Source organism: Xiphophorus hellerii, chromosome 8 (assembly GCF_003331165.1).
Source record: "Xiphophorus hellerii strain 12219 chromosome 8, Xiphophorus_hellerii-4.1, whole genome shotgun sequence".
Taxonomy (NCBI): Eukaryota; Metazoa; Chordata; class Actinopteri; order Cyprinodontiformes; family Poeciliidae; genus Xiphophorus; species Xiphophorus hellerii.
Genome location: NC_045679.1, coordinates 19,682,409 through 19,704,916, shown reverse-complemented (window position 1 = coordinate 19,704,916; position 22,508 = coordinate 19,682,409). Strand labels below are relative to the sequence as shown.

At 38.3% G+C, this 22,508-nt stretch overlaps 1 protein-coding gene across 2 annotated transcripts in view; it reads right to left on the bottom strand.

Annotated features, from left to right (window-relative positions):
* The window catches only part of itga1 (integrin, alpha 1), a 46,939-nt gene extending 24,658 nt beyond the window's left edge, over positions 1 to 22,281 (bottom strand). The window contains exons 1-4 of one of the 2 annotated variants that reach the window (XM_032570013.1): positions 21,991 to 22,280; positions 4,342 to 4,424; positions 3,802 to 3,922; positions 334 to 443 (exon numbers count right to left, since the gene is read on the bottom strand). In XM_032570013.1, the coding sequence (XP_032425904.1) occupies positions 334 to 443; positions 3,802 to 3,893 (202 nt within the window). In that variant the 5' untranslated portion in view covers positions 3,894 to 3,922; positions 4,342 to 4,424; positions 21,991 to 22,280. Of the gene's footprint in view, positions 1 to 333; positions 444 to 3,801; positions 3,923 to 4,341; positions 4,425 to 21,990 lie in introns of both variants that reach the window. The other variant, XM_032570012.1, reaches the window with a different exon arrangement.
* Positions 22,282 to 22,508: the final 227 nt, after the last annotated feature.

The window sequence follows — 22,508 nt, the reverse complement described above, 5'->3', positions numbered from 1 at the left end:
GCCGACTGACCAGCAGTGCACAGCAATAGGTGGAGGGTTAGGGATTAGGGTCATGCCCCACAAATTCAGAAAACAACTTGGCTTAATGGCATCTCATTCAAACTTTCAACTTAAGGAAAAGTATTATGGCAAATTCTAGCAGTTCTAAAACTTTACCTTTAAAAACTATAAAATTAATTAATTTAGTATCATCTCTTCAGTACAGGAGGTAAGCCAGGGGCCAGAACAAGTTCTAAAGGGGCACTAGCCCCTGACGGCTCCTAGTACCGCTCATAGCTTTATGTACCTTTTTATTGCATAAATAACCTAAATGCAAAAATATATTATTCTTACTTGGCAGCTCCAGTTTGATGCAGGTATTGTCCCCCCGTCCAACAGGACATTTGTAAACGTCTCCCGTCCTTTTAGCAGGCTGGCCTGAATGCGGCGATCCAATCAGAACCCTGAGGAAAAGAAACAAAAAATGAGACTGTTGGCCGAGTGAAACTACAGCCAACAGCAACAGGAAAACATGATGATTTTTACAATCATGAAAATAAACTGAACACAAGTACTATTACAGCAATTTGGAGTTGGCAGGTTTAAAGGATTTACTGTGCGGTCCACAGCTATTAACAATAGTTTAAACCTGGAATAATTATAATTATACTTTTATTGTTAAATTAAGCATAAATATTAGGGTCGGCTTGACTTGGAAAGCTGTTAGAGCTTATCATGATTGGCCCAAGTGACTTCTGTTAATTAACTGTATTATCACATTAAGTTAATAAAAGAAAAATCCTTCCATTTAGTTTTTACATCACTAAATTCAGTTAAAATGTTGCAGCTGTTTGCTGGACAGAGCAGTGCTGCTCTTTCTGAGCGCCTGTTTCTGCTATTTAAGGTCAAGGTGCCCAACTGTGTCAACGATACGTGTGTGTGGGTGTTACACGAAATCCTGCCACCCCGTCAGTAAACTGATGCTAAAAACAGGCGGTCATCTGCCTTCCTCTGAACACTTAGGCTTATTAACATTCCTCGACTCTAATGGGGTCATTTAAAACACGCAACGAAGCGCAACAACAAGAGACTCAGACTGCCATCAGCTGCTTGTGAGAAACACCACGACATAATGTTTTACGCCACTCTGCAGGTATTCTTTAAGTCCAGCTGTTAGCACATGCCGAGTGAACAATTATGACATGAAAAGTGTTTCAAACAATCTTTTGGGTCAGCTTTGGCTTATTTGCCGACATCAAATTTCTGCAGGAACAAGAAAAAAAAGTGTTCCTGAAACTTTCTTGCAACATTTTTTTTTTTTGGTTGACTCAAAAGCAATGCAACATATTCCTAAGATTTATTGCAACACCCGTGAACAATATGAAACTCATGGCGAACCAAAGATGCAGCGCACTGAATTATGATCATGCCACATCATGCTGCATTTGTGCGGATGTTTTAGTTTTCAACACCACCGAGGGCGGAGAACTGGTGGCTACATCTGAAGCTAGTTAGTCGCCTCCCAGTCGTGGCAATATTTGTGCTAAATCACCATGTGATTGTGAAGTTTGTTAAACACAAAGTCTGCAGTTCTCGTCTCAGTCATCCATCCAGCGTCTCTCACGTCTGCACTCTGGCTTCTTTACCCCTGTTTTTTCTTTCAGGGTTCAATTTCTTTTCACTGGGACTTTGACTGATTCTCTTCCCGATGGCTTAAAATCAAAATAACATGGTTGCAGTCACAGCTTACTCCACCGATTAACAGTGAGTGAATTAGAGTAACTTATACCACATGAGCTTTATCGAGCTCCGTGTTGTGCAACAGAACCAGGTACGACTAATCTGAGATCAAATGTGGCTTTGCAAATGGTTGGAAAGAAGCAATCTGAACCAGTAAAGCCCGGTGTAACTAAAGATGAGGTATAAAAAGAAGAAACCAAAACCAAACACACTAATGAGTATTAACAAGGCTTTAAAAGTGTGTTCACAAGTTAATGCAGCAGGCAGTCAGGGATGTTTGGTTTCAGTGTTTTTACAGGCTGGTTGTGAGGACCAGCCTGTAAAAACACTGAATATACTGAGCAATTTATGGTTTTAGTCAATAAAGGCAAGAATTCCTATTACAGCAGCAGCTGTTGTGCTCCCTCTCACTTATTTATGCACGTTAATGAGAGTATTTTACGTCCTTAGCCATTTAAGAATTTAAATAAATTAAATTAGGGAATTACTCTGGTGAAATAAAATGCTCTGCCTGAGCATTTTTTGCACAGATCCCCTTCAGTTCCTCAAAATAAATCATTTCTCAAGATTATAGAACAATAACAGAGCAACAGGAATAATTCGGACCATCAGAACTGCTGTTCCCTACCATTAATTTATTACAGATTCAATATATTTCCTACAAGAAAAAAAAAAAAGACTAACTCCTGAAACAGTAGGTTAAAGGTGAAATAATATGAAAACAGGTCATTTTTGTCTTAGTCTTACTAATGATCAATGTCTTTTTTTTTTAGATTTTTATAAAGTTATTCTTGATCGGTATCAATAGTTCCTCTAACAATGAGTATAATTCAAAGAAATACCTTTTAGAGTACATGAAACTATTAACGCCATCTCTTCAGTGGATTTCAGGACATGTATTTGGAGTTTAATACTAACTTCTTGCACTTTGCAACTATGGAAGGGCGAAGTAGGCTTAAAATGTTATTTTATTTTGCTGCAGCACCTAATGTGACAGTAAAGAGGAAAAATAGATCCACACACACACACGCACACACACACACACAAAAACCTTTTTTTCACTATAAAACAAATCTCATCAAATAGACTATATCAGAACACCTTGAACTTTAGTCAGGCTAAGCATTATGTGATAATTGCATTCAATCTTCTTTTTTAAATAAATACTCTATTTTACAAAGAATATTGTGTCACCTAGCAGATAATTAAATCCAGGTGTTCCAATCATTTCCAAGGCCACAAATGTATAAAATTACATGATCTGGGACACTGAGGCACATGGTGCACCGAGGTCACCAACTTTCTGCACAGCCAATTGCTTCAGACCTCCAAACTTCATGTGGCCTTCTCACTGTGGTGCCAGATTTGATTACAGGGTAATATCTGATGGCTTTATTAATCTGATAGTCACGTCACGTTATGTTTTTGTTTTAATGCTTCTGAACTTTCACCGAATGAACCGGACTCAGATACACACCCAAGGTTAGCTGTCCTGGAGATGTTGTTTTCTGAGCTGCAAGGGAGCCAGACTGTCTCTCATATGTTTATGATCCTTTTTTCTTGGTATAAAAGCAACGCATCGACTCTGGAAGTACTTTTACTCTGACCTGTTGGCAGGTTTTGTAAGCGCTCACCTGAATAAGTAATTTCCACCTCAACAGTGCTTGCATCATTTTTTTTATTAACAACATTCAGTCTTTGTGAGATTTTATCATCTTTCAGTTTGCTTTCAGTGCTAATTCACTGGCCAGACCCGGGCTTGTTGGCAGTTTTGAACATCCTCTAGTTGCCACATATTTGAATGGCTGATTTCAAATTCTTTTGAGATCTCCTTAAATCCCTGATTAGAATCATAAACTCCTGGAACCTTCTATCTGAAGGCCTCTGTTATGTAATGTTTGTGATAGTCTTCAAATAAAGTGTTACTGGTCTTTTTAAGCACTGTTAAAAAAACATCGTCATTACTTAATGTGCTTCATGAGGAAATTATAATAATAACAAGGAGATTAAGATATCCAGAGTTGCATGTTGATTTTGAAGCTATCTTGGACAGAAGTAAAGATTTTCAAAAATGAAGCTCACCATTTCCCCTCGCTGTTCTCAAACTGCTGGACAGTGTAACCAAACATGTCATCCAGAGGACCGCTGAAGGACATAGCATTCTTCTGATCCATGTTGAAGGACAACACACATGTCAGCAGCACTGCAAGCACAAAAAAAGGAAGACAAAAGGTCAGATGTAATAAGACTGTTTACAGCTGAAGGACATAATTAGTTATTTTAGTCTACTGCAGAGCTCTCCAGTGAGTTTATATTAAATAAACTGACTGAAATCTAGAAAGAGGAGAAGTACACATGAGTTATTTTTTTCCTTTCAGACAGTCATAAACATTCACAGGACATGTCTCTAAATCACTAAAGACACGACTCGGAAATGAAAAATAAACAAGATAACTATGTTGGAGAAATTCTAAATTCAAATGTCAAATGCTGCCGTCATTCAGACATGGCAGCAAAGAAATTATGAGACAAGAGCCACACAGATAAACCCAACACACACACGCATTCATACTTATGCCCACATTCAATCATTCTGGAGGAGGTTGGAGGAATTTCATACACCAGAGCGAAGCACATTGGTCAGAGTTCAGGCGGACGTGCGGGACAATGACTTCTTCTCTGCCCTCTGTTCTGTCTGGCTCCGCCTGAACATATCACAGAGACGCTATTTTAATCCCTCCATGTTTCTTTGGGCCTCCGCTACAATGACACTCTTTATGCTTACTGTGCCAGTGAATTCCTCCAGGATAACTGATTTAATTCTGAGACTTGTGAAGAAGCAGCACGATGCGGAAGAACAAGGGGATTACAAGCAGAACTCGGACCACATACATGGAGACACAAACACAAGCAGCTGTTTGTCTTTTGATGGGGATCCTTTGTTCATGCGTTTGACCCAAAAGCTGCAGAAAAGTATGATGTAATGTCTGGATCAGTGTAATTATATTTCTTTCAGCAGTTTGAAGCGTGATGATGGTGGCCGTTTGGCCAGTTGATTCACTGCTCTGATCTGAACAAAATTAGCAAAAACTCTAAAAAGAAAATAAATCTTTTTTAAAGATAAAAAGAAAGAAAACAACACATTAAGGTTCATCCTGGCCACAGAGTCAAAGAAGCTGTTTCTCTCTCTCAAGCACATTTTGTTGGATCCCAAGGCATTTCCAGGCAAAAGTGGAAATATAGTCCCTCCAGGAGATTAGGTCTGCTCTGGGGGTCTCTGAGCAAACCTGTGAAACGTGGTGGAAAACCTCCAAAAGCGACTGCAGTTCACAAATTCACTCTCGAATACAACCCACTCTGTTGGACACTGATAGCTACGGTTAAAAAACACCAACAAACCCACGTTATCTGCAGAAAACAAAGACCCTGAGGTTCATAAACACTTCAGATTGCAGTTTAACATCAGTTGTATTTTACACTCCTGAGCTTTATTGCCCAAACAATCAGCAGTCTTTTGGATAGGTGTATGCTATTTTTAATAACCGCACCATATCTCATCTTGAAATTGTGCCCTTACTGTAAAGTATGATATTCTTAACATATATTTGACATTTTTATATTTGTGTGAATTTATGGGCTGTCACTTTGTTGCCATTACACAGAAGGTGTGGGACAATAAAGAGTAATTCTATTCTATTTGTTTTTTAGGTATGATAGTTATTGTGCTAACATGAATTATCCTCAACAGCAAGGAAGCCCTGAGGATGTAGTTTGTTTTAAATGTGGTGAAACTTGGCTCATGTTAATGCTTAAGGATATCTTTTCAGATAAACTGCTAATCTTCATTCATTTCGATATTTATTATGTCCTATCATATTTATAACAATGAGTGAATATTAATGGTGATCCATTAATATCAAATAGAAGTCTGAATGTTTTTGTGAATTTCATGGCCAAATGTGACAGGTAATTGATTCTGATCATTGTTTTAAATTACAGTGAAAGGACATAGTGCACTTCATACTTTAATTAAAAAAAAAATGACTTGTCACAAATGAAAAGAACATGTGCAAGAATGCAGATCATATTTCAAGGTGACCTTGGATCCTAGAATTATATGCAATTCTGGTGTTATGGCTTCCTCACTCAAACAGAAAAGTTGGAAAAAATAACATATCGATCTCAATGACAAAGATTTCAGATACTATTGTACCTTCTCCATTCCCAGTTTTTACATGAAGGAATCTCTGCCAGGATGAATTATCTCCACTGTTTACACTCTCCATAATTTCTGTTCTTCCTCTGTGACTCTCTCCCAGAGATCCATTTCCTGTCCCCATTAACTTAATTACATAGATCCCCTAAACTCTCAAGGCACACATCCATACACACATGGATAGTGCAAGACGCACGGCTAATTTAGTTGATTTAAAATGGCTCCAGGCCAGTCAGGTCTTTCTCTTTTTTTCATTTTGAGCACTGAGCTCAAGTGCAAATCACAGTTGAGCTGTCCTGAAAAGTAAATTACAGAAAAATGTCCTCTGTCCCCTGGCACACTTTAGGTGCCTGTCGTTTTCATTTTGTTGCCCTTGGTACCACCTCACTATGTCCAATTAAATTAAAACCAGCTTTTGTTGAGAGTAATTCTCTGCCCGAGAAATCAACAAGGGAGCTTTTCTGTTTGAAAATGGAAATGGTCTCAGAATTTTTTTTAAACATAGAAATATACATATAAAGTTGCTGCAATTCCTGGACTATAGGTCTCATACTTGAGCTTATGAGTCCCACACTTGAACTGTGTGAGTCCCATGCTAACCACACCTGGCCAACTTGTTAGATAGTTGCAACTTGTCTTGTAGTTCTTTTGAGAAAACAACAGTTTTGATCTGAGGAAAAATGTCCATTTAGCTCATTGTTTTTTGTACTTTAGGTCACTAGCTAAGCTACAACATAGCAGTAATTTCCATTTGTACTTATATGTAAACTTGCTAATGTGCTAAACAGGATGTTTACAGAAGAATGTGTTTAATGAGCATGTTCATAAATGGTGTCATTATTCTTTCTTTAAACTCAGTCTTGAAGCAAAATGGCTTTTGCCATTTAAATTGAGCAACTTCGTAGGAAAAATAATTCAACCCTCAATTTCTGAGAAAACGTCTGATGAACACTAAAAATAATTAGGTAAAAGTTACGACATGTCAAACTAAATTTTTACCCTTGAGGGCAGGATCTGGTTCTGAGATGTAAGTCTACACAAACTATCGCCCTATGTCTCAAGGGCTGAAAAAACAGGTTTGTTGTGCATATAAGCTCAGTTTCGATTGCACCACAGCAGAGCGTCAAGCAGCTACACAGAGCATCTAAAGCTCAACATGCTGACAACAGAAAAGAGGAAATATTTTAAGCTGCATGCCACCTTCAGCATATGTGTGAAGGGGTGTGTGGGCGGGCGTGTGTGGGGGTGTGTGTGTGTGTGTGTGTGAATAACTGAAGGCAGTGTGAGGCGCTTTGGATGAAATAGCAACACAAATATGGTCTTTACCTTACATGAGTGAGAGTTTTGTCAGATTGAGCTAGGCTTGCATCAAAATATGCAATACAAGAGCTAACTCACTGTGCAACTCAGACAATAGATGTACGTAAAAATACCCTGTCCACACCAACACGGCCTTTCTGCTTGTCCTGCACGAATTATAGAAAAGAAAAGTAGTAAGTCTCTACAGAAAAAATTGTTGTTTTTTTTATTCTGTAAGTGGTGTTTAAATATTGATTGGGCCTCCAAGATTATTATAAACAATGACAAACAGGCCAAATTTGCATATACCCATTGTCGCTTTCTGTGCTAGTAACCACGACAACAGCTGAGATGACTTTCATTGTTTTTTTTTCCTTTTTCTACATCAACTTTACATTATGCTCACCATCAGCTGATCTTCCACTGTGAAAATTGGCTGAAAGGAAATGAGAAATGGCTTCAGGAAAAACCCAAGTTCCAATTGTTTTTGGAGAATATTTTGCCCAGAACTGCTTTAGCCACACTCTGGATTTTTTTTATTTATTTTTGAATTATATTTATTTTAAATTTGTTGTCATCTGCTGGTCACAGGTTGGATAATACAGCATCTTTGATTAGAACCTCTCAGACAATGTAACAGATTTTCTTAATGGAGGAAAAAACTCTAACAATAACGTGTCTGACCACAATCACACAAATTAGTTGGTAGATACAAGATTTTAAAGCAATATGATGGAACAAAGTTTTTATTGCGTTAAGCACATGTAACGGCCTTGCTGCCGAAATCTACTATACAAATACACTTGATTGACTGACAATTATTATGGTGACTTTAGAACATTTGACTAAACATCACTGTGCCCACTGTGTGTAGATTAAGTATATATCAATTACAAACAGTTGAAGTGAAAAATGAGTCAATTGATCCACCAGCCTGAAGAGGCAGAAACATTGGTGTAATATTTCTGCCATAAACATAATTCAATGCCCATTTATCAATATATTTCTGCCAGAACTCATAGCAAGTAATGAGGTTAAAGGCATTTAAGGAGCCAGAACAATAATCTTTGGTTTGTTTATTTGCCTTAAAGTCTTGTTCTTGCTCAGCGGGGAAAAACAAAATGTGTAACAAGGGTTCTGCTTTAAGCCAAGCTCCTTCTACATAAAGGAGTTTGGAAGGTTTCAACAAAAACATCTTGTTCTGCAGACCACCCCATTTCTGCAGCCAAAGGTAGCTCCACTCAAGCACTAAACAGTGTTGTTGTTCTTTAAAGCTTCACAGACATGGTCACGTGGTCAGAACTGGTCAGCACCTGTTGGTCTCTTAGACTTCCCACCAGTCATAAAAGTCACCCAGCTCTGCACCTGTAGGCTTCAAAGCCTGAGTCAGCTACAGTTAAAAAAAAAAAAAAAAACACATCTAACTGGCACCTGCTCATTTATAGAGCATCTAACCAGCTATAAACAGCCTTTACAGCTTACCAAATCAGCACCTTTGGAAAACAGTCATCAAGGACCCTGAAACTCATCCTCAATGAGCTGTGGTAAAGAAGGTGTGAGTAACATAATCTAACGCAGCTAGGTGGTTTGTAATTAAAAAGGGGAAACATCTATACTTGCTCACAAACATGAACATTTTAGACACACAGAGGAGGAATAAGGTCAGAAGGGGTTTGGGTGGGACCTGGAACTTCTCTGCACCATCTGCTGGCATTTAACAACAGACGTCCTGGCAAGAGGCGGACATCTGGCATGACCAGGGGCAACTTCGAGCCATGAAACTTATGAAACTGAAATATGTTCCAGATTTCCTCCTTTATTCTTTTATCTTTATTGGTTCTCCCCTGGTTATCTTTGTTCTCATGCTTTCTCAAGTGCTTCTCCTGTACACAGTTTCCTTATGTTCTTTTGTTGTTGTTGTTTTTTCAGCGATTATATTAATACTTTCTGGTGTGATCGCTTTGGGAATAATTATGCTGAGTTTCAGAGGATTTTGATCTCCTCATATTGACTTCATTTTCTCCTTTGGATGTCAGCTCAGACTCTGCATCCTGGCAAACTGACAGTGAGTGGGTGTGCAGTGGACATGAGGGGTTATGAATGTGGGTGTGTTCATGTCTTTGTATGCACTTGGAAACAGGGGGCTGAATTCTTCAGAATTTCAGAGTAAATGTCTCTAAGCAGAGGAGGACGGAATAAATAACCCAAGTTGACAGTGTGAGTGGAAACAGCAGCAGCATCTCTGTAAAGTTCTCCATGCTCCTGCACAGCAGAAAACCATTACCGGAGACAAAAAGCTGGTGTTGCTTGTGTTTTTACACAGTAGGCATCCAGGAACAACATTGCATCACTCACTCCTAAACCTTCATTCTCTCCCCTTTACACAGGGCTTGTTAAGTCTGACTTTTATTGGTTGTCAAGTTTCCACAATTTTGTGTTAAGCAATGATACAAATAGAGGCATTGTTCTGTTTAACCAATAGTTGAGTTGGTTTAAAGGGCAAAATGAAGAGCTGAAATGACTGCACATGGCAATCTTACCAATAATTTAGAACAAGATAGATACTGGGTGGTTAAGCATACTAACGTTTTTAAAAAGTCAGACACTAAAATTTAAACCAATTTCCTAAGGCTTGAAGTTCTCAGAGGAAGCGTAAGGTGGTCTCAGTTTCCTCAGTCTGCATGGAGCACAAAGCATGGCAGTGCTGCCCCTCTAAAGGATGACTCTTATCGTACACCTTTTCATTGCTTAAAACAAAAACAATCTTTGTTTCAGCTGTTTGAAAGGCTTAAGGTAAGGTATAATAATAAGCACAAAATGTGCAATATTCCAATATTCAATATATAATGCCTTTTCCCCGGAGTTTTTTGTTGTTGTTGATAGAATATTTTGAAATATGTTAGCGTAACAAAAAGCAAAAGCCAAAGAAATCTATACACAACAGTGATCAAGTCAAAGTCGTGTCCGCTTTAATTACTTAGACAAAAATGCCAACGCTGAAATGATCAATTCGTACAGTCTACAACTTTTAATGAGTTAGCATGCAATCATATGTTTGTTTTTTTTTTTTTCCAAATTTAGAATAAATCTTTATTGGAAGACTTTTTTAAAATTTGGTCAAATTTTGTCTCTCTGTCCCAAAAATACTCATTAAGGACATCAGATACTTTTTATACCTTGATCGTCTGTGTAGACAGCAAACTGTTACTGAGGTATTTCAGCTTGGACTAAAATCACAGGTGGCCCTCCAGTCAGTTTTCTGGCATGGCTAGAATCATTAACATCAACCTCCTCAGGCTATTTCCTCTCCTCCATCCAATCATTAATCCATTTGTCCATCTCTCTGTCCCCCAACAACATTCATCATCATCATTCATTCACTTTTTCCTTCTTTCCATTCATTTTTGCTCTTCCCTCCTCACCATCCACCTCACCATCTTCCATGTTTGCGTCCCTTCCTATATTGATTGGACATGCCTGGCGGTGTCAGGTTACACTCTGTGAAACTTCCAGATGTACTCTCTGGAGCTCTGTTTTCTCACTGGTGCAGAAAACATGCAGCCCAACAAGATTACATCATTCCCCCCCCCCCGACGGCTGTCAAAGCTTTCATCCCTGCAAGAATCTCTTCCTCCAATAACGTAGGGGTGCCTGGAAATCTCCTAACCATATTCCTCCAGCAGACACACTGTACGTACTGTCGGCTGAATCTGCTGAGCAAAACAGAGTGAAGCTGATGGGGCGGCTGGAAGAAAGCACATTTTAGGGTTGTGTCAAGCTAATAATACACTGACAGGGGTCAAAGACCAAGCTCCTTCCAGAATCAATAAGCATCAAAACAATCTTGATGTCTTGTGAGGAAAATGTGAGAGGAAATCAGCCTGGAATTATCAGCTCTTGCAATATTACTGAAGTTTATTATTGTTTCCTTTAAAAAACAAAAATCACAACAATCTATTTGGATTGTGCAGCTCAGTTTATTTGTGTTATATTTAAGGTATTTTTAATAATAACGCTGAAATGAAGTTCTCACTTCCCACACTGCAGGGGTTTTGAACTGACTACTAATGACGTCTACATTTTCATTAGCACTGACAGAAAGGGGTCTGCTTCCTGTCTGATATTTTGGTTAAAAGCAGGAAGATCAAGAATGAGTGATGTCTGTTTCATTTGTTTTATCAACTTTGTTACACACATTTCCTGAGAAAAGCTGCTTTTTAAAAAAAATTTAAGGAAACGCGGATGGTCTGGTTAGCTCAGTAAAATGACTGTCACATGATTTTTGTAAGATCTTTTGTTTTGTAAGATCTTAATACTGGAAAAAGAAAGAAATGTTTTGGTAATTTTATCTATATACAGGTCACAACTGTCTTTTACATGATTTTGATAAAAACAAACAATGACAAACAACCCAATATGTATTTTAGTTACTTGGCATTCTTTCATTCTTGTAAGCTAGCACTAAGAAGCTAGCTTAACAAACAGAAGGGTATACTCTTCATAGCACAGTCCAAGACAAAAAGGAAACAAGTGATTATGCTTATTTATCCATTAATTTTAACGTTCAGCCCTTGTTACAAACCACAGTGGTCACTGCTATCACAGTCTGCAGAACACTAGTAATGCTCAGCTGTGTAACAAGAAAGGAACAAACATCAACCAGAGGGATTTCACGTTGCACCGCTAATGCAAATACTGGAAATATCCAGTCCTCACTGGGTCTGTGGACTATTGGAAAAAAAAAAACATGACGGAACACATGAAAACTGGAATATCTTCCCCTGTAAACGCGCAACTTGCAATCTAAAATTTAAGTATTGTTTGCACTGTGCATGAACATTTATTGCACACAAAAATGTTGCATTTTAGAACATTCACCCTAAATCAAATCTGACAGAAAGTGCTCTTGTTTGGGGCTAACAAGTGAGGGATGTTTTATTTTATTTTGTACCAGTTGTCTCCTTTGATTTCTGTTAGATCAATCGAATCATCTCTCTGTTATACTGCAGCGTTAATGTTACCCTTGAGAACTTTGTTTAAAGAAGGAAATGTCAAGTATTTACATTGAAGTGATGAGAATTTTTTTATATACAGCAAATGTGTTTTAGAAAAATAAATTTCTTCATTATTAGTTAAAAATCCAAAACACAATTTCTTTTGATTTACTTCAGTTGATCTGTTAGTTGTGATATGTTGTGCAACACATTCGTGCATAAATATATAGTGTTAGTCAATAATAGATATAATTTTACAGTGTAAATATATAAACTAATTGCTAATTGTTTATATTGCTAATATAAACAATTAGCAATATATTGTAAATATATTTTTACAATTTACACCACAGTGTCAGCAGAAGCTATTTTTAAATCTTTTTAGATAGCTACAAGATGAACGTACAGAAAAGCTTCATATTGCTTTTTTTTTTATAAAGAAATGACTGTGTTGAAATAGAAAATTGAAATGGAAAATTGTCCAAATATAAAATTTTAAAATGAAATGTTCATTTGCACTTCTTCTTTCAGTCACCTTACATTTTACCAGTTTTACGTTTTAAAAATGCATCCTGCTTTAGCTTTAAAAGGCCTGAATTAAATAATATTAGCATTTTTTTCAGTAATGTTAAAGCTAATTCATATTTCTTAGTTTACAAAAGTATTATGGATGAGTAAACCATTAGAGCCGTGGCACAGTGTGAACTGTTAGAAGAAAAAAAAGCCAGCATGAGTCATTTCAAAATAGTTTCGTACGAACTTGGCATGATTAATGGTGATAATAGCAGAGAAGATCACAAGATAAAGTTCCTAAAAGCACTGGTGACAAGCAGAAATGAGTACAGTCAACATGCTCTCTTAATCTGTACAACAAGCACATTTGCTTTAGGAAGGCCATGACTGACTATGTTTTTAAATATTAATGAAAGGCTTCTCATTAGCAATAGAATCAAAACTAATAAATCCATATCCTGAATTTATTTGCCCTATGTTTTTATCCAAATAACATTGACAAAAACATTAAGACAAAAACTAAATTTCAGGATTTCTTTGATTGTGAGATTTTTCTTGGGGGGGGGAAAGGAATTGTTTTGCTATCTCACACTCAATCCTATCTTTAAAGCTGTGACTACCTACAAAGGTGGACCAGACGTGTAACGGACGTGGGACCTAAACCCCTCCATTCCTAGTGAAGCGTAGCCAAAACGTCCATAAGTAAAAAGAAAAATGAGTTGGGGATTTACGTGGTTTGTCAAAAATGTCTTCACATATATAGACGAGAAAAATACAAAAGAGAAAACATAACTGTATACGGAATAGTCTGAATGTTCTTTGGCAAAAAAAAAAAAAAAATCAGCATTACCCTGTTTTAGCAACTCTTATAATTTGTCTTCTGGTATTTATGCTACAAATATTTTCAAAACTTGCCTGTGTACGGAATTGCCATACATTATGTGTATGATGTCATGAAGACTAGTTTTATTCTTCTCATCTCCTTCAGATGAACTAAACTTTTACCATCATTTAGTCTTGTGTCTGAGTGAAACCTCACCTAAAGTTAGACATTTTTTAAAACAAATACAATTTTAAATTATGCTTTGAAGGTGACCATCATAACCAGTGTAGTGTGGGCTTCTTGTTGGAGGAGTTCACGTTAACGCAGTACTCCCAGGAGACGCCGAATCCCACCAGTATAATGCCAGTTTGATGGATAGCGCCAGACCACTGTTGGCATGGGAGTGAAAAATGAAGGGGTGGAGGGCGAAATAGGCCTGGCGCACAGATGCAGAGCTGATCTGGCTGCAGAAAGTCTCACAAGCACATATATCTAGGATCTAAGGCTATCAACACCTAGCAGGTACTGAGAATCCCCATGGGAATAAAGTATGTTTGCAAAGTCTGTGGAAAAAAGGAACACACCACTTGTGTGTTTATTCTGGCAAAAGGGGATAAGGTCCTAGTTTGGACATGCAAGAGAAAACAGAAAAGGAAATTACTTCAGACGTGAACCCTGTTCAACAAAGAAAAAAAACGAAAAAACTCCCACAAACTGCATCACTCCCCACAACAGGCCCAACAATTAGCATCAATGCTGGGAAACAAGAAGAGTTTATCAACAGACTGAAACACTCATTCTTCGTAAATGTATGTATTTGTTAGACAGAATTTTGACCTAACCCCAAGGAAGAAGCTGCAGAGATCAAAAAACCTCCCACACCCCCTCTTTTGGCTTTAAACCGAAGCAGTGGTGTGGCGGTTTTCTCTTTAATTTCTTCACGTCCACGGTTTTGTTAACATTAACGATAAAGAAATCTCCTCCCATTACAAAATTCTTCATAATGGAACTCCTCTGTGGCTCGCCATCGTCTCGCCCACAGCTGCAGTTTTCCCGACCTGGAACCCTCTGTCCTCCCTTTGCCTCTGTGTGTCTCCTGCCCCCCACTCTCCTGCACCCTGCATACCTCCGCTTTGCTCCTGATTCCTAACAACAACAACTGTGCAGTGGCAAAGGTCTTGTGACCGAGGAATAACTCAGTGCTAACGCTTTGTATGCTGGCACAACTGGACACATAGGCACCAATTCCTGGAAATAACAGATTCCCTCTGCTGCTTGGATTCTGAAAGTCGTAAAGCAGTTTCTTTCATCCTACAATTGAATGTTTTGAAGATTGTTTTTGTGGATGTGCCAATGTGGGAGCAATTAAGCCAGTGCTCACAGGGGTTAAGAGGATGCTCCTGAACTTGTTGAATTTGTAACACCCGGAGCAGAAGTGATGATTGGCGCTGAAGCGTGAAAACACACGCACACCCTTATGTGTTCAGTGTGTGTTGGTGTGTACGTACCTCTGTCCGGCTTGGCCCCATTTGCAGGCCAAGACCTTTCCAAGATGAGACAAAAGTGTCACGCTGCATCATCACGGGTGTTTTCCTCATGTATTCCAGATATCAGTCACTTTAGTCTTCAGTCTTTAGACTTTAGTCTTTAGTCTATTTAAAGGCTCCTTATGGGAAGCTTCGCCTTCAAAACATTTTATTTAAGATAACCTAAATATAATCAATAACTTTCTCACTCCCTTAGTATCATCAAATGCAAAACAGTTGAATGACATATCAGGCTTTAAAGAATATAACTGAGAAAAATTATGTATCTTTCTGCTAAAACTGGCCTCTGCAGATGGATTCACATTGAAACATGACAGAAGCACAAAGAAAATAAAAAGTCTATTTCAATGAAGGCTTTATGTCTAAGAACTTCACCGAAACGTCATGTGATCCTCACTGCATTCATATTGAAAAATACTTTCTGAAGCAACTTTGCTCTTTGTGAGAAAGTAGATCCCCCTAAGGGTAATCAATGGTTGTGGTTATATACTTAAGAGCTGTATTTGATCTACAGATCAGGCGGTAATCAGTCCTGTTTGTGCCTTAGTTGAGCCAAATATGTGGTTGCAATAGCTTTTCTCCCTTAAAAGATAACCATCATTTGGAAACAGCTTTTGGTATTTACTCGGGTTATCTCAGTCTGATGTAAAAATTGGTCTGAAACTGTGAAGTGTGACAAAATGCAAGAACAGAAGAAATCTCTATGGAAGGAAGCAGACTATTTTTTAACTAAAAACAAACTAGATCTAGTGAGGATGCTGACAAGATTGTAAAATCAGGTGGAAAACAATGGATACATCAACTGTTCATCCTATTGAACATGTGAACATAATGATACAGTGTTTGAAGGATTGAACAGAAACACACCGAGAGTTTAGTGTTTTATTTATATTAAGGTCCAGATTTATTTATTTATTTAATATTTATTCCTAACTTCTATGTGCAACACAATAAAAGGCTTAACGAGTTTTATCCTTTTCAGGGATGCAAGAGGGCTGAAGTTTAGGCAGTTGAGGCAAGACTATCAACAGGTCCATCTCACACAGAGATGAACAGGACAAACAAACTTACATGATAAAACTCAAAAACTACATTAAAAAAGAAGAAATATGTCTACAGGAGGTAGAAACAAGTTTTAAAAAAAAGAGGTTGCAGTTTTTTTCTGTAGATAGTTACCAGTAGTAAATTGGTTTTAAACCAATAGATGGGCAGTAACAGTAGAAACCAGATCACTACTGACTACTCCATTTATGACTTTGTAAGTTTAGATTACGTTGAACTAGCAAAGTGTCAGAATCGTCATGTTTCCTCAAACAACAGGCATCAGTTCAGTGATGGAAATAAATATTGAGAAGCGGCTTAGCGGTTTAACCACATAACTCTGACACATCCCTCAAACTTCCTGTCTATTTCCTTGATGCTGTGTCCATTCTAACAAAGCCATTAAAGATTAACTTTAAAAACATAATACCCTCGCTCTCTGTTTTGTCTCGTGATAAGTAATGTTAACAACTTTTGATTAGTACCTGGAAAGCAATCATTAAAGCACTTCATGTGTCAGCCTCAACTTACTGTTAGGATCACTTAACACAGGTGGTTTTATGCACGCCACATGCTGCGCAGACCGCAGGGTCGGTAACATTGTCACAGATGCACCTTTGTAGCCCTTTTTCAAGCAGCGGCATATGAAACTGAGTCATGTGGGTGGGCTTTGTGGGTTTTGAAGGCTTTGGGGTAAATTGGTTTGAATCTTCCTTAGACTAATAGTGCATCAAGTAAATATATGCTCCTCTGTTTATCCACACAGGGCAACTGTATGCCAAATTAGCCTTTTTCCAGCATTGTTCAACTCTACGTGCACCCATGCTCCACAATCAGCTCATTATCAGAAGGGTTTTCATGTGATTCTGCCCTGATAAGTATCACTTAGAACAACTTAAAACGCTGACTGGCCTTTGAAAAGAAAGAAAACATGCAAATTGTTTAATTCTTTGTGTACATCTTATATAAAATGAAATTATTCTGCAACTTTTTCCTGAGTTTTAAGGATGAAAAGGCCATCTTTTCAAAAACATTTAGAAATTGCGCTTTGCAACCTAAGAATGAATGAAACATGTTTAATTTCACAGACATCTAGGCTTCATAGGGAGAGTAGTTGAGCTGAAATCTAAAGCAAAAATAAAAGCAAGTAGCATGAGTAAAACTGTCAACCAATTTCTTTAGCTACAGATCTGAAAACAAATGGCAGAGAACTGAGAAACATCTTTCCACCGCTAAAAGTTTGCCATTTCTCTTAAATATTTAGATGTACATACATAACTTCAAAACTATTTATTTCTTCACAGCAACAGTATTTTCACAATATTGGTGATTGTGGTTGCTTTATCTACGACTTGTGGTCATGGTACACAAAGAGGACAGAAGTTGTCATAAAGTTGTCAAGCATCAACCGTGAGGTTAAGTTTAACCTTCTCCATTTCTGTGAAAAGGTTACACCTCTACCAAATAGGAAGTCACAGGAAGACAGCACTGTGAGTGGAAAAAAAGTCTGCACAACTTTTTTTGCAGACTGCTGAGAAATCTCTCTTAGCAAAGATTGTTTTTCTTTTTCAAGCCCATACAAGATTTCTTCACCCTGGTTGTTAGGTGGTTTTGCTGCCAGACGACAGCGCACCAATCATTTTGTCTGTCAAAAAAAGTGTTGAGTGAAAGACAGATGTGATCATACATTTTATGCCTTTGCATGCTGCATGGATTAATTATAGCACACCTGCCACAGATGCCTCAAGTAATTCATCAGAAGCCAGGATGAGAAGCTGTAAAAAAAAAAAAAATTAAAAAAAACACCTGTCACATTTTCTGAATGTCAAGAGTTGAAAGAACATTTTTTCTGAAAAAAAGCAAAGAGAAGCTCTATGCCAGCAAAAAAAAACTGCTCTAATCGGATGAGCTTCGGGGCCAAAACACACAAAATGCCATAAGTGCTGAACACACCAACACACCACCGCCTCGATACAGTGAACTAGACAGTGGCACCATTATGCTTTGGGGATTATTTTCTTCACCAAGGACAGGAAGGAAGCCAGTTTGACTTGTGTGTGATGAAATGGTTCAGTCAAAGTCCAGGCTAAAATCCAAAAAACTGATGTTCACGGACATTCTCCAACAAATCTGAAACGTCCAGCCATAAAGACTTAATTGCAGCAAAAGTTTCTGCCATAGCGTTCTGACTCAAGGGCTGTGTGCTGAATACGAATAGATGACACACTTTTCTGAGTTTTATTTGTAAAACCTATTGAGAACTGTTTAATAATCCCCTCGCTTCATTATTGACCACATGCTACTTTGTATTAAGTCTAACACACAAAATCTCTTTGGAATATACTGAAATATGTAGTACTAAAGTAACACAAAAAAAATCAAAAGTGATTGAATACTTTCCCACGGCAGTGTATAATACTGTTCAGACTTAATGGTTTTTCTCAGAAGCTACCTATGACATGTATATCACTGTGCCTGTTGAATTCCTCACTGATAACCAGCTGAATGCTTCCTGTCCTCCGAGGCCCAGAGAATGCAGAGATAAGACAAGCTTTAAATTTGAATTAACCCTGTATTAAATGTGCGCATGATGGCAAAATAAATGCAAAAAAAAAAGAAAAAGTGGTAGTTTAAGCTTTTAGAGATTTTAATAAATGCCATTGTGCAGTTTCTATTAACAATGACGAATTAAATAACCTGGAAGAGTTGGGTAAGTTGACACTGCATGACCTAATTATTCATTCTTCCAGAGAATCTCTGTCTGCTGATGCCAACAGACAGATTAGTGCAGACCGCTGCAACCCGGGCAGAGAGCTGACTCAAATGAAAGATACGGTATCCGCAAAGAGGAGGGAGGGGGGGTGAATAAAAAGACATACTGCTAATGACTGAGATGGCTGGGTTCACAAAACGTCTCGCCAAGTTCATAAATCTAATCTAAAGCTTTAATGTCTGGAGAACTCCGTCTGCGGACCGCGCAGCTTTCAGTGAAATGATCGTCCTCTCTGACCCTCTGCTGCAGAAGTCCTGCACTTTTGGGATATACAGTATATGTGGAAAAGACAAATTCCCAGATTCAAGATGTGAGAAACTGTGAGTGGGGGGAGGGAGGGTGCATTGCAATCCTCAAGAGAATTTAGTGTTTTCTAAATTTGGATGAGCTCAACTAACCTCTCACCTTTTCTCTCCATGTTTGAACCAAACAAGCTGTGACAGAAGCAAAAGTTTAACATCTGGCACGCTAAACTGGAAAACACCTTGGTAGATCTTTTTTTTTCTACAGGTGTAGAAGCACAAGCTACAGTCCTACACATTAAATTGGACTATGCATTTCAATACATTTGTTTGTCAGATTAAAGTCTCTTTTGGAAATCATTTTTGAAAACAGACATTAAACATATTGTACTTTTCATTAAGCCCACCGTTCTGTATTAAAACTTTTTTTTTTGTTCTCTGTATGGTCTTCAAAGCATCCTTTGGCCGTTTCTTTCACCCCAAAGACAAGCATCCCATTATGTGTAATCTCTGTGATAGAGGCAGTTTACTGAAGCAGATTCAGCTTTCACATGGTCAGGTCACACATGAGTATTTTTACCATGTTAAAGCAAATTTTAAACCATAAACAGCTTACAACTCTGGCTTCTGATGTATGAAAACCTGAGATGATACTCTCAGTATGACCTAAAACCAGACAGTTTCTACCTCAGTGTGAGCCACATGAGTTCATGAGTTCAAGAGCTCACCTTGTACTTGAACTGCATGGCTGTGGCCAATAGCACATGAGACACTACTGAGCTTTGTAGATACAGATTATGTACCATTAGGATTTAGTTGTCGCATAATAATGCTCCTTAAGTCTTTATTTAGGTGTGTAGAACAGGCAAGGACAACCTCAAATTCTTGCAGGAGTTGTAGTATGGATATGATTTAATCTGTTTCAATTGGTCTATTCTGCATTAGTTTGATTGTATATATTCTACAGGTTCAGTCTTTAAATTTCACACGCAAGTTTCACTTAGTAAAAAATGTTCAAACAATCCAGTTCACAAAAAAAATGAGGCTCCATTTTTTTTCTTCTTTCAACACTTTGTTAGGTTAAACCGAGTGGATCAGGTGTGAAGCTCAAGCACTCATCATCTACCCAAACATAGAAAATGAGCCTGTTGAGAACAGCTGCATCAAGCAACCAGCAGCAGTCTGAAAACCAGGACATCCCATATGCATCAGGGAAGTTAAATGTGTGAACTGAATGCATCGTGTTCACTGTGCATAGAGTGCACCAAATTCTAACTTGTTAGAGCTTGTTAATAACACATAGCATAACTCATGTTACACATAGCATGTTCCATGCTATGTATTAATAACACATAGCATGAAACATGAAAAGCAGAAATAAATCTATCGCAAAGTGACAACATGCACTGAGCGTACCAACTACAACTGTGGGAGAGAATGGATACATTTAAATTTACAAAAAAAAAATTTCTAATTAACATCAGTCTGAATGTGAAACTAATGGTTCACTGTGTGATCTCAAACTGATTCCTTCACAGTCACACTTCTATCCATTTATTCCTAACTCAATTCTCTAATGACCATCACAAGCCAGTATCACATGAAAGCAAAGGAATCTGAGAATTAAAGAAAGTCCTTATTCGCTTTGCTGCCCTCTCTTTTCTCTCCTCTCAAAACAGAAACTCTACGTTTAGTTTTAAATACTTGAAAATGATCTAGAGCTTTTATAAATGCTGCAGCCTGAGCCTGAGAAAGCTCTAAAGACGACCACGTCAGGCTACGGTCAAAGAGCAATGGAGCATTTTTAAACCTTTTTTTAAAAGTCTGAAGTGACTTGATTGATTGACATTACTCCAATGATGGTGGCCTGTGCTGTAGCATAAACTAACATTTACCCTGAGCACTATACAGTTACTTGGCTCGATGTATTCCACCTCATATACAGTGCTTTGCTTTTTACATTTTGGAATATTAAAAGCACAAACCTTACTGTATTGTAGCTAGTGGTGCATAACGGTGAGATGCAATAAAAGTTTTGGTTTTCTAAACTTTTTTTTCAAATAGAAATCTTAAAAGTAAAACAAGGGAACCATTGTGAAGAAAAAGCCTCCCCACAGCATTGTTCTGCCACCAACATGTTTCACCATGGTGAGGATGTTGATGTGGGTTATATGCTTAGCATCACATGGATTTAAAAAAAAACCAAACAACTTTGGTCTCATCTGACCATTGCACCTTCTTCCACGTGTGCTGTGTCCAATACATGGCTTGTGGAGAACTGTTGCATTTTCTCAATAATGCTCTCTTTGTCAGTTTGTAGGTTTTCGTCATATTTGTCCATCTTCAGTGATTGCTTGGCGTTGATGAGGTGGTTTGCTCACCCATGTTTTCTGCCAAACTTCTGGATTTTCACAGACTTAATTCCACAAATGTTTATTTACTTTAAAAAGGAGACATCTGAAGGCACTGGATTTTATTTATGGTTTTTTTTTTATATATAGTAACGTAAATCCAATTGAAAACGTATTCAAATGTATATCTGTATTAAGCTAACATTGCAAATGTGAAAAAAATTCAAAATGAGATTTTGCAAGGTTGCGGTGAGTGAGACTGAGCTGCTGTCAAAATGACCTCACCTGGACAATATATTGAAGCAACACAGGCATTTATCAACAGGAGCGCGTGCAATAAAAACACTACAGGAGACAAAGCTGCATGCGCACAGATGCACGGTTAGCCACGTGCCATCTTTTCCACCTGTCACATTATTTCATGCGCTAATCAGCCAAAACGCCCCGCCGCTCTCTTTCAGTCTTTACTCACCAACAACTGCCGCTGCTGTCAAAGTGGAAATCTGACTGAGCCGCAGCATCCTGGCGCGCCACGCGGGTCCTGTTTAGCCTCCTTTTCTTTCACCAAAATATCCCCCGAGAAGCGACAATTGTTAACCCACTAACAGGAGTCCATGGGGTTTTTCGGAGCTGGGTCCCTGCTCAGGCTGACAGAAAATGCTGCCTCTTTTGTACGCGTCCGCTCGGCTCAGCGGGAAATTACGCGTCCGCTCGGCTCAGCTGGAAGTAGGAAAGGAGGGGCGGGGCGGGGACTTCAGAGTTGCAAGTTCTCTCACCCACAGGCGCATCTGACTTTGGTTTCTCTGCCTCCCGAGAAGCAGGGAGGCACAATTAAATCTTAAGACAAAACCACAGTTTACCTACAAGCCAGAGCAGACCGAACTGAATGTAATGGAAGTTTGAAAGCAACTTGGGCGTTCTTGGGCAACGCAGCTATTGCATTATGAGTGGTTAATGGTGCCTCACGATGTGGCCAAGTCAAATTATTTC